Source organism: Mya arenaria, chromosome 17 (assembly GCF_026914265.1).
Source record: "Mya arenaria isolate MELC-2E11 chromosome 17, ASM2691426v1".
Taxonomy (NCBI): Eukaryota; Metazoa; Mollusca; class Bivalvia; order Myida; family Myidae; genus Mya; species Mya arenaria.
The window spans coordinates 35,478,665-35,496,354 of NC_069138.1; the positions used below are offsets into that span (position 1 = coordinate 35,478,665).

Here is a 17,690-nt window from a genome sequence, read left to right on the forward strand (position 1 = left end):
ACTCACTCACTCACTCACTCACTCACTCACTCACTCACTCACTCACTCACTCACTCACTCACTCACCATTTAGCTTATTTCACTGCTAGAGCAGTACAGAAGGGAGAAAATCGCATTGAATTAATTATGTACTGTATATCTGAGTTATCTCCCCTGTAGTACCTTATTTTTAGAATTATTATGTAATCTTAGTCCAATAAGCTCAAACCCAGAACTGCCAGGAGTTTTCTAGTTTATTTGAGTTTTCCCTTTCATATCCGTGTTTTATAAATGTGTTTTCTGTAAATATACGCAAAATATTACACACTCTTACTTTTAAACTAACATGCACTTATTTTGTGAATGAAGGATTTCCAGGTATGTTTCATGAATTGATTTTCATTGAAACCTGGTTCATTCAACGATGATTTTCAACTCCACATGTACTCAGTGGAATGTTCGTGGTCTATTACAAAAGTCCTGAGCTAGCCCTCAAGCCTAAAAACTAATGGAGAAAATCTGGAGCCAGTTGCTTCTGTGTTTGATTTTAGAACATGTCATCGACGCGATAATCGCTTACATTGATTGGTCGAAATAAGTAACATTTCTATGTGAGCTGTTCAAGTTTATTCGAAAAAAGATCTGATAGACATCGAATAGATTGTGCTTTTGTGACATTCTGATTTTGAAGTTTGAATAGTTAAGTTTACATGTGTTATCTTACATGGCGACAACAGAAGCACTGATTTCAAATACAAGTATTGACATGAAAAAAAAGATTAATTATTTGTATGAATAAGGAAATCAATCGATTTTCTTTTTTGTATTGATTTTAGATCTCTCCTATGATCATTTTGTGTTTCATTTCATTGTTTTGCAATATGTAGCATGTGCATACATGTATTCTAAACATAACTTCAAAATAGTTGATACTCCGAAATGCTAGTGTTTCTTAAAGCATAAAAAGTAACATTTTTTCATTCAGCAAACTGAGTCGTATTTTTAAGTATAAAATATAAAAAATGTTCACCTATAAATAAAACAATATAACCATAAACATAATGTTTGTTAACACATTTTTAATTCTAACACCTACCATTCCCTATCTTAAGTAAGAATCTAGATGACCCATCAACGCCAAGTCATTTTTCATTTATTGTTGGGTATAAAAAATAAAATACATGTAACATCAAACAAATAATTAGTACAAACTATTATCTTTGAAAACATAAGGAAGTCATGAGTTAAAGGGAGTCGCTAATGTTTTGTTTTGTAAAATGCACGTTTTGTATGACGAAATAAAGTGTGGCAAAACATTAGGAGTGTTAGTGTCAGAACTAAACTGGAACCCTTCAGCAAATGTGGATATTTGTTTAAATATCATCTTTGCAGATCACAATTGTCATCAGCCTTAAAGCTGCACTCTCACAGATTAATTGTTTTTACATTTTTTTGTCTTGGAATAAGCAAATGTGTGCCTAAATATCTGCAAAGCAGTGATAAAAGACTGCTGACAAATGATCAGTTCGCAGATTTTCATATTTCCGTTCGAAAACTAATGTTACCAACGGTTTAAGAAAAATGTACTAGACATCAATTTTTAACATAAATATAAATATCTGCTATATAATTGTGACAGCAGTCTTATATGGCTGGTTAACATCAGTTTTCGCATAAATTGGCTCGTTACAAGAAAAGAAATAAAAAAGTTGTCAAAACGTTCAATCTATGAGAATGCAGCTTTAATAACGGCTTTGAACTCTTCGTTGTTGCGTGTTGCATGATTGGTTGATTAACATTATCACGTGATTTTATCAATGTATTGACAATGCCAACTAGCTCTAAAACTTTCACCGGACACCGACGCTGACGATGACACCAGGTCGAGTAGTATAATCCCCATTATTTTTCGAATAGTCGAGGTAAAAATATGTTCGAGCACTTGTTTAAGTTTGAAATGAATATGTACGAAAGCAAATGTTCCGGACCTTTTAGCTTCAGGAAAACGTTTGGAATATGGATAGCCAAAACGTAACAAATGGTAATTTTCATTATGCTATTTAGTTATAATTTTTTTACATTGTTTTCCGTGTTAAAAGTGAGATACTCAATTGATCAAAGGGAAGTAATATTGTTTTAAAAAGTAGTGTGTGAAGATGTAATTTTCGCTTCTAAGCTTGCAGTGAAGCTTCCACTGTTTATTTCCACTAATAAAACACCTTATTTCAAAGAAGAACATAAACGAAAGAATAATCTACTAAGAGTCTAGATAGTATACAGTGCGCTAAATTATATAGTTTCCTTTAGTATATATGACCACACACTATAAGAGGTTCCTTTCCATCTTAACGTAGATTTATGATGATGCATAACATGTAGTTTTCCCGGTGATCGGTGTTCTGGTGTACACTATGATACTCCCGCCTCTAGAGTTTGATTATACTGCGTTCTTGTTGCACATTTGTAGATGAAAAAATGGAATACAAAATTTCGTTGTATTGTTTCTTACATAAACACCAACCATTAAAACAATCGGTAACGTACCAACCATCATACAGTAATACGGAGTAGGTTTTAATGAACATTAAATAACAGCACTAAAGACCTCCAAACCAACCAGAAGTTTTCTGCTCACTGGACAGAATGATAAATTGTACGGGTAATTCTGGGACCATAAGTCTTTTAACGATAAGATAACTTTCAGGTTCCTCTCCTTTCCATTTATCAAAACTATATGCCGAGGACTGTGAGCAAACACTAGTATTCGTTCCTTTCCGACCTTGATGGATTGAGATGACAAGTTTAGCAACGGGTCCTTATATGTGTTTAGCAAACTTCCGCTGAAATCAAGTTGACAGATACGCTTATTGAAAGACTCAGCAACGTAAATTGAGGAAGAGCAAACGGTTATATAATGTGCATCTCTAGTCGTTGTTGTAAATGATTGCAACACTTCTCCAGTCATCGATAATCTTTCTACATACGAGTATGCTGGTGCTTTTTCGTTATGTTTGTAGGATACAAAAAGGCTTTTATCATTGTAAGCTAGTCCATAGCATGAACCGGACACGTCGAAATTTATCCCAGCAATTACTGAATCGTTTTTAACGCTAACAAATTGTACTTTGTTTTCATCTGGAAGAGCAACAGCTGCGTGGCCGCTAGGGATGGCACACACCTGCCAAGGGTATCCAATCAGTTCACTGCGTGACAAGACCTTGTTGACGTTGATATCTACAAGTGTTACGCATGTATTTAAATTGTCGGCCAAAAGACATTTTCCTGGTTCCACAAGAGCGGAACTTGTTATCCAGGAATCGTTTGGGTCTTCTGTGCAGGAAACGTCCAGCTCGGCATCTTTGGTCCATTCCACAGTAGATAGATCGATGGCTGTCTCTGATGTTATTCCTAAAATGAAAGAAGCGTATACTATTTAAGTAAAAGTAAGAAAATATACACGAGTAAATAAAATTGAAAGGTCGTTATATAGTTATATGCTTTGATACAGAAATTTAATGAGCATTCGCCGAATGACCCCATTTGACAGAGATCGACTAATGCGTATTGAAACACTATTACATATTATTGCCCTTTGGCTAGCGTTTTATAAGAATTGTTTCGTATTAGATATATTTAAAATGCAGATGTCTAATGATACTTTTAAGATACGTGACGTCGACCGCGAGAATGAGTCCTGCAGCGGTAGAAAGTTCATTTGTGCAAACTGACTGTGTCTCATAAGCAGACAATAAGTACAGTCAAACCCCGTTTGTTCGAAAACCGGCGAAAATACCTCGAGCGTCGTAAATTATGAGCCAAGCGGGAATGCTTACATTCAGTATAAAGAAATCGCTCCTTTACATCCAGTTCGAGCAACGAGGAATTCGAGCCAAGCGAGTTCGAGCCAACGGGGTTCGAGCCAACGGGGTTCGACTGTACTATTTGGATTACTAGTATTTTAAAGTTATCTCTAATTCGAATTTTATACATTTTTTAATATCATAATCCAATCGCTCGTTTAAATTCAGTTTTTGATAATTATGTGAATGCCAACTCGTGACTCATTTTCGCAGACGACGTCACAATTATAAATTTTAAATGCAGATTTCTATTGATACTTCTAAGATCTAAACCTTCATTGGAGAAATCGACCCGTCCGAAGAAGTCTGAAGAGTTGATCAGAGCTTCCGTTTGTATGTCTTTAAGGAATGTGCAACAAACAGACGTGTCCAAAATTATCTCTGTGTTTATCTTATTGATTTCTCCTTGCAGCTTCACAAGTTGTTTCTAGGCCATTTTCGCATGAATGAAATGCTGGTGTAACTGTTTTTCTGTCGTTTGCATGTCTGTTGTCGTTTCTGCTAGAGTCTGTTTTAAGCCTTTTATTCCATCTCTCAATTTTGAAAGTATCTCTTTTTGTTTGATCTCATTTTCTTTCATACTTTTCAGCAACATATTTTCTCTTGTATCCAGAACAAGATTAATTTGTGCCCTAAATGTCCTTAGTTTCTGTATTTCTTCTTTTGTGTTTTCTGATACGAACGCCTCGGAATCTTTTACTTTGTTGTTTAAAGCGGAAATCACAGTTTCCATGTGTACAATGTTTTCGTTTAGTGTTTCATACTCCTCGGACTCTTTGTATTGCTTTGCTGTCTCTGACAAATACTCAACCTTACAATTTCGGTGATGTAACACAACGCAGTCTGAGCATCCAAGGTCATCATGGGTTGGACAATAAAACTTTATCATTTCACTAGTGTGTTCATGACAAGGTTCGGTAGGCAGAAAATCAGCTTTGTCTTTGTTCATATAAAAAGAAGGCATTTTATCTTTCGTTAGGAATACATGATTTCTTGAAATGGCGAACCTCTTGTGGGCAGCTATACAAGGATCACACATAAACTCCTTGCAAATTTTGCAGAAACCATTGGCGCTGATCTCTCGTCCGTCCTCCAGGCACGGTTGACAGTGTAAAACAAACTCCGCTGAGGCATTGTCTAATTTTCGTCCAGCAACCTCCATTATTCACCTGTAAATTTTGTTAACGTTAATAATATGCAGAGGCATGCCAATCAGTCATACAGTTTAACAACAGGTGTTCGACACATAGCCTGGACACTAAAATAAGGCCTTTCAATCCTTTGTTACTGTTAAGATAGTATTATTATTTCTATTTAAACAGTAGACTAGCTCTGAAAAGGAATATTTTAGTGTCCGATCTATTTGACGTACACCGTCCGGTCGTGAGTTTATCTTTGAGAAATTAACTGGGTTATTTGCTATCTTGTCTGTGGTTTATATTTTAGAAATATTAAGCGATTTAGCAGGAAGTAAAATTGATTACCTTTTTTCAATCTGCAAATATACGAATTCTTTCAGATAACTCACTGGTACATTTCCACGTATACAAACGATTCATATAAGAAACATTTCCAATTATATAGTGTTGTAGTTAAGGCTATAACAACTGGAAACTACAAAACATGGACACGCGGAAACATACAAACGTCACATGTTCGTACTATGAACGATTTTATTGGTCGATCTTATCACATTCATACATTGTTTATTTTGTAGCTACTCGGCAATTTCCGACTCTGATTAGCTAAAGGGAAATAATAGTTTAAGGGAGATTACACTTTGTATTGCAATGACTGTGTTTAAGTCTAATGAAATGTTTTAATTGTAAACTGCAGCCGCTAGCTCATTCTTTTACTTATTAATTTATTGAGTTATGAATTAATTTTATTAAGACTATTTTGTCCTATGATTGTTGGTAACAAAATGTTTATTGCTTTTCACAAAAATTAGTACACCTTAATAGACGTTATAAAGGCTTTTGACGAATTTTATATTCGGCAGACTCGAGAGTTTCAAGGAGTTACAGGAATCCATTAAGAAATGTCAAAATTATTAAGAAGTATTCATGAGCGCTCATTATTTTTACTAGAACATAAATCAGCTCATCTGTTGTCTATGTTAAAGTTAGATGACATGAAGTAAAATCTTAAAAATAAGAATTGGCGGACCTTCTTTATCATTAAGATTTAACTTCAGCCTCATCTTACTGACGCAGAATATATCCCCATTAGCTGTGTCATTCTCAACGCAAAATTTGAAACGGGGAGAGTGTATTGGATGAGACTTTAAACACCCGCGAACACTGAAGTTCTTAATGATTAAGCTTAGTACGTAATGATCTGCAGTTATATTGGCTGAAAATTTCGATTGTATTCCAAGTCCATCTTACGTTTTAAGATGATGCTTGTACACTATTGTACTGGTTTGAGACAATGCAATATTAACCGAGGCTGCTGTTGTACCAGGTCGGTGATCTAGTTCAATTTATGCAACTGACTATTGTCTTGATATGATGGTGCGGTCCATGATTATCTGCTGCCATTAACTGGCTTTTACAACATGGTACACGTTTGAGACAGATCACTTTTTACCGCCCTTCTTGTTTATTTTTATATATTTGAGCACATCATCAACTTTTTCACGTTTAAAAATTATCAACGATGTCGCTCAGGTTCAGATTTGTCATTTGATGACGTTAAATAAATAAAGACATATTTGTTTGATGGTCACATGTATTACTTCATTGCTGAATGTTAATCATGACATGAATGAAATACACCCAAGCTTAATGAATATTCCTTATTTTAACCGGTATAACTTTAAAAGCAACATTTATAAAACTGGCTCTATATCATGGAAACTAAAATATGGTAATAGTTAGATGAAATGAAGTAAAATTATGTTGGATAATGGAAGATGTGTTCCGGTCTACAAGCGTACGTATGACGTCAGTATAAAACGGGTTACATAATCAAACCGAATTGAATGTCTGTCTTACGTCACACTATATATTATAATGTCAAAAGGTTATATATATAGTCAAAACTCGAGAGAAACCCCTTTGGTCATACCTACGCCCGCTTATTCAGACTTGACTACAACTTATGAGAAGTTTATATGTATTTGTGTTTCAGATAACATATTTTATTGACATTTTAATATTCTAATAAACTTTGATTTATGCATTTATTTCTATAGTATTGGAGTTATAACTAAAAATGCCAACTAGCCCTAAATCTTTAAATGGACGGCGAAGCAGACGCTGACACCAGGCCCCAATATCACGAAAATACTTCAGTCAAACCTCAAACTCAATCCCAACACATTTTACCACATAGCATCAAAATTTATTAAAAATCATATATGTTTTTTTTACAGTTTTATAAGCGCATTCTATCATAGAATATGCTGATAAAAGCCTTTGGTCGAATTCCAAGGGAAATAGATTCTACAGCCAAAAATGTATTTGAGTAAAATTCTGTAATTTTTATAAAAAATTGAGTATTCTTTAAAAAATATTTGAGTAAAATTCTGTATTCTTTATAAAATACTCAAGTATATTTTTAGCTCTAGAATTTTTTTTCTTTGAAATATTGACCAAATCCTTTTATCAACGCATTCCATGAGAAAATACGTTTTCAAAAAGTGTCAAACATGCAGGATTTTGATAATACTATACTTTTATATGGTAAAATGAGTTGAGACTGAGTTTGAGATTTGACAAGTATTTTCGTGATATTGGGGCCAGGTCGAGTAGTATAGCCCCACTTATTTTTCAAACAGTTGAAGTAAAATATTATGTTCGAGTATTTGTTTACGTTTGCCATGAGTGTGTACGAAAGCGAATGTTCGAGTATTTAACGTTTGATAAAGGGATAACAAATACGTAACAAATTGTAAGTACTGTTCATGTTTTAATGTAATTAATGTTTCTTTTACCTAATAAGCCATTGTAAAATTGAGATACTAAATATTTGATTAAAGGGAAGTAACAGCAATTGACTTCAAAGCAGTCCTTAAAGTTGTTATTTTCGCTTCTTAGCTTGCAGTAAAAATTTCCACTGTTTAATTTTACTCATAAAACAACTTATCTCAAAGAAAAACATAAACGAAAGAAGAATCTACTGATAGTTTAGATATTTCACAATGCACTAATTTATACAGTGCCCTTATATATGACCTCACACTATAAAATGTTATTTGATGTGCTAGATAGATCGTCTATTCTCAATTTACTTAACCATAGTTAGTTAGTGCTACCCAAGAACACTTTATATTTAAAACAGGTTATTTTTGTGCACCTAATTCAAAAGGTAAATCATCAAATAACTAAAAAAGGGCTTACAGAGTTTCTATAGAAATATAAATGATTTTCTAAAAGTTAAGGAAAAGGTAAAAAGATTTGATGGCACAGCTCTATTAATTAACATGACCTAGATTTTCTTATTACTTTGATTAAAAAACAAAAGCATGTTGTTTTTTTGTTTTATTGAAAAAGAACTATTGTAGTTATCAGTAGGTTCAGGTTTCTTTTTATCTTAATTATTTTTATGATGATGCGTTAACAGTGTTCTCAAAAAGAACCCGCTGCCGGCCAAAATGGACGGCTCAAATGGCAATTGGGTCGGTTCAAATCTGGAAAAATATATGAATTTTAAGTAGAATAAGTAATAGCTGTTCGGTTACTTTACTACTTGAGACTGTTCAACCGAAACCTATTGAGAACTCCGTGCTTAAAACGTCCGTTTCACGCATGCGTGGTCACGTCACATTCATCCTACGGTGATACGGAACCAAATAAACTAGTGTTTTTTAATAAACATTAAATAACAGCACTGAATACCTCCAATCCAACCAGAAGTTTTCTGCTCACTGGACAGAATGATAAATTGTACGGGTCATTCTGGGACCCAAAGTCTTTTAAAGATATGATAACTTTTAGGTTCCTCTTCTTTCCATTTATCAAAACTATACGATCAGAAAGGCGAGCACCCACTAGGATTCGTTCCTTTCCGACGTTGATGGATTGAGATGGCAATGCTACTAACGGGTCGTCATACATGCTCAGCAAACTTCCATTGAAATCAAGTTGATAGATTCGTTTAACAGCAGAATCAGACAAGTAAATTGAAGAAGAGCTAACGGTTAGATAACGCGGAGCTGAAGCATTTGTTATCATCGATTGCAACACTTCTCCAGTCATCGATAGACTTTCTACATACGAGTATGCTGGTGCTTTTTCGTTATGTTTGTAGGGTACAAAAAGGCTTTTATCACTATAAGCTAGTCCATAGCATGAACCAGATACGGCGAAATTTGTCCCAGCAATTACTGAATCGTTTTTAACGCTCACAAATTGTACTTTGCATTTATCTGGGAGAACAACAGCTGCGTGGCCGCTAGGGAGGGCATATACCTGACAAGGCTCCCCAAGCAGTTCAATGCGTGACAAGACCTTGTTGACGTTGATATCTACAAGCTTAACACAGTTATTGTGATAGTCGGCCAAAAGACATTTTCCTAGTTCCACAAGAGCGGAACTTGTTTTCCAGTAATTACTTGTGTCTTCTGTGCAGGAAATGTCCAGCTCGGCATCTTTTGTCCATTCTACAGTAGATAGATTGATATCTGTCTCTGATGTAATTCATGTAATGAAAGAAGCGTAGACAATGTAAGTAAAAGTAAGAACAATCACGAGTAAATGAAATTGAAAGATCGTTATGTAGTTAGAGGCTTTTTTTACAGAAATTCAATCAGCATTCGCCGAACGACCTCATTTGTTGTCGATCTACGATTTATGATCTAGGTCGACAATGCATTATCGATCTACGATCTACGTACGATCCAGGTCAACAATATTTTGTATGCTGTTTTACTTTATCGATCTACGATCGGTCAACCGAATTCTATGTATAAAAGGTTGTTGATTTACGATCAACGATCCAGGTCAACAACATCTTGATGTTGTTTCAATTTTTTTGTCGATCTCAATTTATGATCTAGGTGGACAATACATTGTCGATTTACGAACTACGATCCAGATCAACCGATTTCTATGTATAACAGGTCGTCGATCTACAGTCTACGATCCAGGTGAAAAATATATTTTATGTATAACAGGTAGTCGATCTAAGATCTTCGATCCAGGTCGACAATATTTGATGTATTTTAGTTTGTCGAGCTACGATCTATGACCCAGCTCAATCGATTCATATTTCTGTTTTATTGTCGATCTACGATTTATGATCGAAGTCAACAATATATTGTCGATCAACGATCTACGATCCAGGTCAACAATATTTTAATGTTGTTTAACTTTTTTGTCGATCTGCGATGTACGATCCAGGTCAACATTTTTTGATGTTGTTTTACTTTTATTGTCGATCTACGATTGATGATCTACGATCTACGATCCAGGTCAACAATATATTTGATGCTGTTGTACTTTGTCGATCTACGATCCAGGCCAACCGATTTCTAGGTACAACAGGTTGTCGATCTACGATCAAGTTCATCACTATTTTTATGTAAAACAGGTTGTCGATCTACGATCTACGATCCCGGTTGACAATATTTCATGTATTTAAGTGTGTCGAGCTACGATCTATGTCCCAGCTGAACCGATTTATATTTTTGTTTTATTGTCGATCTACGATTTATGACCTAGTCTAACAATGCAATGTCGATCTACGATCGACGATCCAGGTCAACAATACTTTTGATGGTGTTTTATTTTTATTGTCGATCTACGCTTTATAATCTAGGTCGAAAATGCATTGTAGATCTACGGTCCAGGTCAACCGATTCTATGTATAACAGGTTGTCGATCTAAGATCTACGATCCAGGATAACAATATTTGTATGTATAACAGGTTGTCGATCTAAGATCTACGATCCAGGTCAACAATATTTCTATGTATAACAGGTTGTCGATCTACGATCTACGGTCCAGGTCGACAATATATCTATGTATAACAGGTTGTCGATCTACGATCTACGATCCAGGTCAACAATATATCTATGTGTAACAGGTTGTCGATCTACGATCTACGATCTAGGTCAACAATATATCTAAGTATAACAGGTTGTCGATCTACGATCTACGATCCAGGTCAACAATATATCTATGTATAACAGGTTGTCGATCTACGATCTACGATCCCGGTTGACAATATTTCATGTATTTAAGTGTGTCGAGCTACGATCTATGTTCCAGCTGAACCGATTTATATTTTTGTTTTATTGTCGATCTACGATTTATGACCTAGTCTAATAATGCATTGTCGATCTATGATCGACGATCCAGGTCAACAATACTTTTGATGGTGTTTTATTTTTATTGTCGATCTACGCTTTATAATCTAGGTCGACAATGCATTGTAGATCTACGATCTACGGTCCAGGTCAACCGATTCTATGTATAACAGGTTGTCGATCTAAGTTCTACGATCCAGGATAACAATATTTGTATGTATAACAGGTTGTCGATCTAAGATCTACGATCCAGGTCAACAATATTTATATGTATAACAGGTTGTCGATCTACGATCTACGATCCAGGTCGACAATATATCTATGTATAACAGGTTGTCGATCTACGATCTACGATCCAGGTCGACAATATATCTATGTGTAACAGGTTGTCGATCTACGATCTACGATCCAGGTCAACAATATATCTATGTATAACAGGTTGTCGATCAACGATCTACGATCCAGGTCAACAATATATCTATGTATAACAGGTTGTCGATCTACGATCTACGATCTAGGTCAACAATATATCTAAGTATAACAGGTTATCGATCTACGATCTACGATCCAGGTCAACAATATATCTATGTATAACAGGTTGTCGATCTACGATCTACGATCCAGGTCAACAATATATCTATGTATAACAGGTTGTCGATCTATGATCTACGATCCAGGTCAACAATATTTCTATGTATAACAGGTTGTCGATCTACCATCTACGAATCCGGTCAACAATATATTTATGTATAACAGGTTGTCGATCTACGATCTACGATCCAGGTCAACCGATTTCTGTGTAATACAGGTTGTCGATCTACGATCTACGATTCCGGTCAGCAATATATTTATGTAAAAAAGGTTGTCGATCTACGATATACGATCCAGGTCAACAATATTTTTGATGCTGATTTACTTTGTTGATCTACGATCCAGGTCAACAATATTTCTATGTATAACAGGTTGTCGATCTATGATCTAAGATCCGGGTCAATCGATTACTATGTATAACAGGTTGTCGATCAACGATCCAGGTGAACAATATTTGTATGTATAACAGGTTGACGATCTACGATCTACGATCCAGGTCGACAATATTTCATGTATTTTAGTGTGTCGAGCTACGATCTATGACCCAGATCAACTGATTCATATTTCCGTTTTTTGTCGATCTACGATGTATGATCTAGGTCAACAATGCATTGTTGATCTACGATCTACGATCCAGGTCGACCAATTTATTTATTTTTATGTTGATGTACGATCTACGAGCTACGCGCCAACTTCACACACCTAAGATTTATTCGTGCATATATATATATATATATATATATGTGTCATAGTAACAAACCAAATATTTAATAAAGTTATATCACAGACTGATTAACAAAGTATTAGTGATGATATCTTTACTAACGCACAACATCATTAGAATGCGTTGGATACATGTTCGTACGTTAATAAAGATTTAATTCAATGTGACAAATATATAACACAGGATTAAAGTTATTCAATTTATTTCCAATGGGGTCCTTATGACAAATATAATTATTTGCCAAGATCTCAGTTGTTAGCTGTTTAAATTAGGTTTTATTATACAAAAAAAACAAGAGTGATACTCACAAAATACGCCCATCAATAATTTCTTGGATTCTAAGACAACTTACTGTCACATTGGCCCTTTGAGAAGCAAGCTTTTCAAGAAACAAATGATTTGGCACAATATGGCATTAACAGTAGAAAAAAAATATTTTAATTCGAGGGTTTCGAGTCAAAAGGTGCTAAAATGTCTATAATTTTCATAGGATAAAAACTGTTCAAGTTTGAGAGTAGACAAAGCTAAAATGGCCAATTTTGATAAATTCAGGGGGCCATAACTCTGGAGTGCCTAAAGCGATTAGGCTGGTCATCGAACTTGACCTAGATATTTCACCAACAAACACTTTCATGAAGTTTGGTGGAAATTGGATGAGAAATGTTCAAGTAAGAGAGCGGACAAAGCAGAAATGGACAATTTTGACAAATTCAGGGGGCCATAACTCTGGAGTGCCTAAAGCGATTTGGCTGGTTATTGAACTTGACCGAGATATTTCACCAACAAACACTTTCATGACGTTTGGTGGAAATTGGATGAGAAATGATCAAGTTAGAGAGCGGACAACATTGTGGAGACGCCCGCCCGCCCGCCGCCCGCCGCCCGCCCGCCATGGGTGTTCCCATAATACGGCCATCGTAAGATGGGCGTATAATAACATACATGTACTCTGACTAGTTAAAGAATGATTACTTTTTTTAGATCGTAATTCTTTTACAGTTATACAATGTAATGCAGCCGACTGTAAAAACTATATGACACTTTAGCATAATATGACAAAAATTTTAGAACAGATATGCAAGCTTAAATGAATAACAATTAATAAAAGATAAAACTTTCTAATTCTGCACGCTTCATACCAGCAATGAGATGTGATTTCATTTCTTTTTTAAAAGTATTCTTATTTCTCAATTATTTCAACTTTAGTGGAAGACTGTTCCAGTCCTGGATTGCTTGATAAAAGAAAGTATTTAATATAAAACTGTCAGCCTGCGGCACTTTAAAATTTCCAGCACTATGTCTACTGTTGTAAGAATGTGTGGATGAGAGTAAAGTAAAATGTTCATGTAAGTATGATGGGCATTTACTATTAAAGATTTTATGTACAAGGTTAAGTCTTAGTTGCTTTATCCTATTTTCTTTATGAAGCCATCCAAGATCACTGAAAGCCGAGGCTTTTAGGAAAGTTCTACAATCATAGCCATTAATGTATCTGACAACTTTGTTCTGAGTGACCTGTAATCTATTCTTGAATATTTTAGATATACCACTGTACCAAGATGTAGATACATAGTCAAAATGACATTGTATTAAGGAGTTACATAACATTTTTCTTAGATTCATATCTAAAAAACGATTTTGTCTATATATTTTTTTTTTACCTAGAATTAACTTTACTGACAATATTGTTAACAATAGATGCAGCACTGAGATCATTGTCCAGTATACTTCCAAGATATTTAACAGATTTTATAGGTTTAGATATGGCCATTGCAGTTAACATTGAAGCTATCAACTTTTGTTAGTTTCCTTTTAGACCCAAATAAAATACATTCTGTTTTTCCAAGATGCAAAGACAGTTTGTTGTCAACTAACCACTTACTTCAGTGTTCAAGTTCCTTGCCGAGTACATTACTAGTAACAGAAGGATCTTTTCTCATCTGCATATATTATTAATTTACATGTTTCACTTATGCTTATACTCATATCATTGACATAGCATAAAAACAGCAACGGACCAAGTATGCTTCCTTGTGGAACCCCACAAGAGATGTTCATGAATTCAGAAGTAGTATTATTTCCATTGACAACGTGTTTACGTCCAGATGAATATGATTGAAACAAATCAATTGAATCCACACCAATTTATTTTAACTTCTGATATATAATTGTATGATCTACAGTATCAAACGCCTTTTGGAGATTCAACATAATCATCCTTGTATATAGACCTTTGGAATTTTGTTGTTTTATATGGTCAGTCAAATGAATTAGGCAGGAGTTAGTTGAATAGTTACATCTTAAGCCACTCTGAAATTCGTATAATAGTCCTTGTTTAACGAGAAAAGATTCTAGTTGGTTGTATACAACTCTTTCTAAGATTTTTGGAACTAAACATAGTATACTTACAGGTCGATAGTTTGAAACATCAGATCTGTTGTTTTTCTTAAACAATGGTTTAACTTTAGTATTTTTTAGTTCAGATGGTACAATGTTACTTGTGATAGAGCTGTTTATCAGAAATGTAACTGGTATCTTTAAAGATGGTGCAGCATCTTTTAAATATCTTGCAGGAATGTTATCTAACCCTGTGCTTTTTGAACAATTTAGTTTACATAGTTCCTTGTAAATGTATTCTTCACTAACAGTGTGAAGTTTAAATTTAACAGAGTCAGGATTTCTATCTTAAAATCGTTTAAAACAGTCAGACTCATAGTTAAACAAATTGAAGGGCAAAGTTTTTTTACTAAAGTTGAGGCTACGGTAGTAAGAAAAGTATTAAAATGATTTGCAATCTTACATGGTTCAAAACAATTTTCATCATCAATGTTTAAAACAGTATTTGGAGAAGATTTACTTTTACTACTATATCCAAGATTTTTTAAATCTTGTTACATGATAGCTTTATCATCTAAGGGTTATCTGCCCTAGTGAGTTAAATACCTAGGCACAGCCACATGCTTATCAGTTCTAGTTTAGATATCGTACAATACATGTCGCAATAAATAGTTAGAGCACATTTAGTGTCGTTCTTATATTTATATGAAATCCTCAATAACATACTGACCACAGCTTTTTTGGATCATTTTTATATTCTTCCAGCTTGGTTGACATATAGTCTGATTGTCCTTAATGACTTCTTTCTGAACAAGGTTTCTGTTTTTCTGTGGTTTTTGAATTTGAAATTAAAAGCATCTCTTTGACTGATGAGTTCCAGAATGTTAGAATCTAGCCATGGTTCGCTTCTTTGTTTCAGTCTGACTTCCTTAACAGGAGCAACAGTGTTAAAAACTGACAGAAATGTTTCTTTAAAAGATAGCCATTAATAAAATTATCAACACTGTAATGTTTCAAAGATCTGATAACAACATTCTTATGCATATTATACGTTACTTTCTGTGTTCTACGCGTACAAAATACAGGCAAATGATCACTGTGACCTATCGGATAAGTACCAGACTGAACAATCTTATCTTGATGGCTACATAAAATGTGATCTAACACAGAAGAGGAGGACTCCGAGATTCTGGTATGGTAATTTATGATCTGTTTTAGATTAAAGATATTTAGAACTTGTTCAAACCTTTTAAAAAGAGCTGATTTCTTTGCAAAAAAACCCCCAAATATTAAAATCACCTAGGATCTGGGACCAATAATACAGATAATAATAATAATATTCTGCTTTATATCGACGTATAAATTATTGAAATATCATTTTTAAAACTAAATAAATGATGATTTAGACCACTCCTTGTTTTTAAACCTGTACTGGCGGTCAAATACTGCCGACTTTCATTTAACGCCTCTCTTTAATTCACCGTTTTAACGCCATGCATTTTTTTACTAACGCATTTTATATCAAAGTAAAGGTAATTTATTCAGCTTTTTATCGGTGTATAAATTGTAAAAATCTTAAGTTTAATACTTAAGAAATGACAATTTTTGTGAAGGTAAACACATTTCACTCGATACCACATCGCTGTAAATCTTAAAGCTCGCGCTGATATCGATCGAATCATTGTTATCAGTGATAAAATCAACTGACAATAGCATATTCAGACTGACCTATGCTGTATAGCTTGGTTTTCTCTCCCTGTAATCTTACTCCCAGCTGGGATGTACCATTCTGTGTCAGATCTAACCATAGATAAAACATTTTCAAAAATATCAACAAAATCAGTTTGTTTAGGTGGTCGATAACATGAGCACTCAGAACGCGCCAGGGAATGTAAGCGAATTGAATGATCCTACTCCAAAAAGAGAAGACATAGTATAAGCCTCAAGGCTTTCTTCTCAAGTATGTGTACACTATTGTTTTGTGCATAGTTTGCATGTTTTTCAATGCATTACGTATTTGGTCTTTGTTAATTTGGATTATGCTCAAATTTATAGAACTAAACTAATTGTAAATATTATATCGAAATAAATATTGTTTAAACCAAAAAGTGAATAAATATCAGTGTTTATGCGTGACGAGTATTTCCAAATAGTTATTAAGTAAAATGGTGTAGTCAAATTAAATAAATAAGTTGTCTTTTATGTTTTATTGTGTTTCAATAAACTAGAACTCCATAAATCAGGTCCGTTGCCTATTTTGAGCACCTTTGTACTTAAGGTCACAATGACATCAAGAACAACTGCTCTTTTCGCGCAGCCTTTTTTCTAGTTAGCGGAACACGTCCGTAGCATTGAGTCGTTCCTTAGCAGTTCCGAGCCCTCCATACGCTCTGGGTGCGTGATATTGGAATGGCTTCCCGTTCTGAAGACAAACCTTGAAGTGTAAAATAAACTGTAACTTATACTTGAGCAATATCAAGCAGGAAGTAAATTTGTTTACCTTTTTAATCTGCAAATATGGCAGGTATATCAGACAGCTCACTAGTACGCTTCCACTCAGTTTACAAATGTATACACACTTTTCATGTAATAAACATTTTAATTAATTATTTCGTGTTGTAATTTTGGCTTAAACAACTAGAAACTACGCACATAGACACGACAAAACAAACAGACGTCACGTGTTCGTACTATGAACGATTTCATTGGTCGATATAAAAATCTCTGCTTCGTAGCTACTTGGTATTTTCCGGAGGGTGCAACTGAATCGTAACAAATCGGCCATCTCCGGCAAGCTTCCAGATAGACCCCGTTAATAGTAGTGAATTTATACGAAAATATGATGAGGCCGCCGGCGATAAATACCATTTTCAATCCCCATAAAGAAGGCCCATTGTACTGTTATAAACAACAAGGAAATGGATTGTATTAATATATTATATGT

General features: G+C 34.5%; 1 protein-coding gene across 1 annotated transcript; it reads right to left on the bottom strand.

The window, feature by feature from the left end:
- Positions 1–2,795: 2,795 nt before the first annotated feature.
- On the bottom strand, positions 2,796–17,408 carry LOC128223426 (transcription intermediary factor 1-alpha-like). The gene is made up of 6 exons (XM_052932707.1): positions 17,247–17,408; positions 4,270–5,008; positions 3,904–3,957; positions 3,649–3,673; positions 3,104–3,387; positions 2,796–2,819 (listed from the first exon to the last, which is right to left on the bottom strand). The coding sequence occupies exons 2-6, from the start codon at positions 4,999–5,001 to the stop codon at positions 2,796–2,798; spliced, it is 1,119 nt and encodes a 372-aa protein (XP_052788667.1). The 5' UTR covers positions 5,002–5,008; positions 17,247–17,408.
- Positions 17,409–17,690: the final 282 nt, after the last annotated feature.

Coding starts and splice junctions, on each gene's coding strand:
- LOC128223426 (XM_052932707.1), bottom strand. CDS start 5,001: ATGGAGGTTGCTGGACGAAAATTAGACAATGCCTCAGCGGAGTTTGTT. Junction 3,388..3,648: donor ATTCTCGCGGTCGACGTCAC/GTATCTTAAAAG, acceptor CTTTCATTTTAG/GAATAACATCAGAGACAGCC. Junction 2,820..3,103: donor CTCTTCCAGATGAAAACAAA/GTACAATTTGTT, acceptor ACTTGATTTCAG/CGGAAGTTTGCTAAACACAT.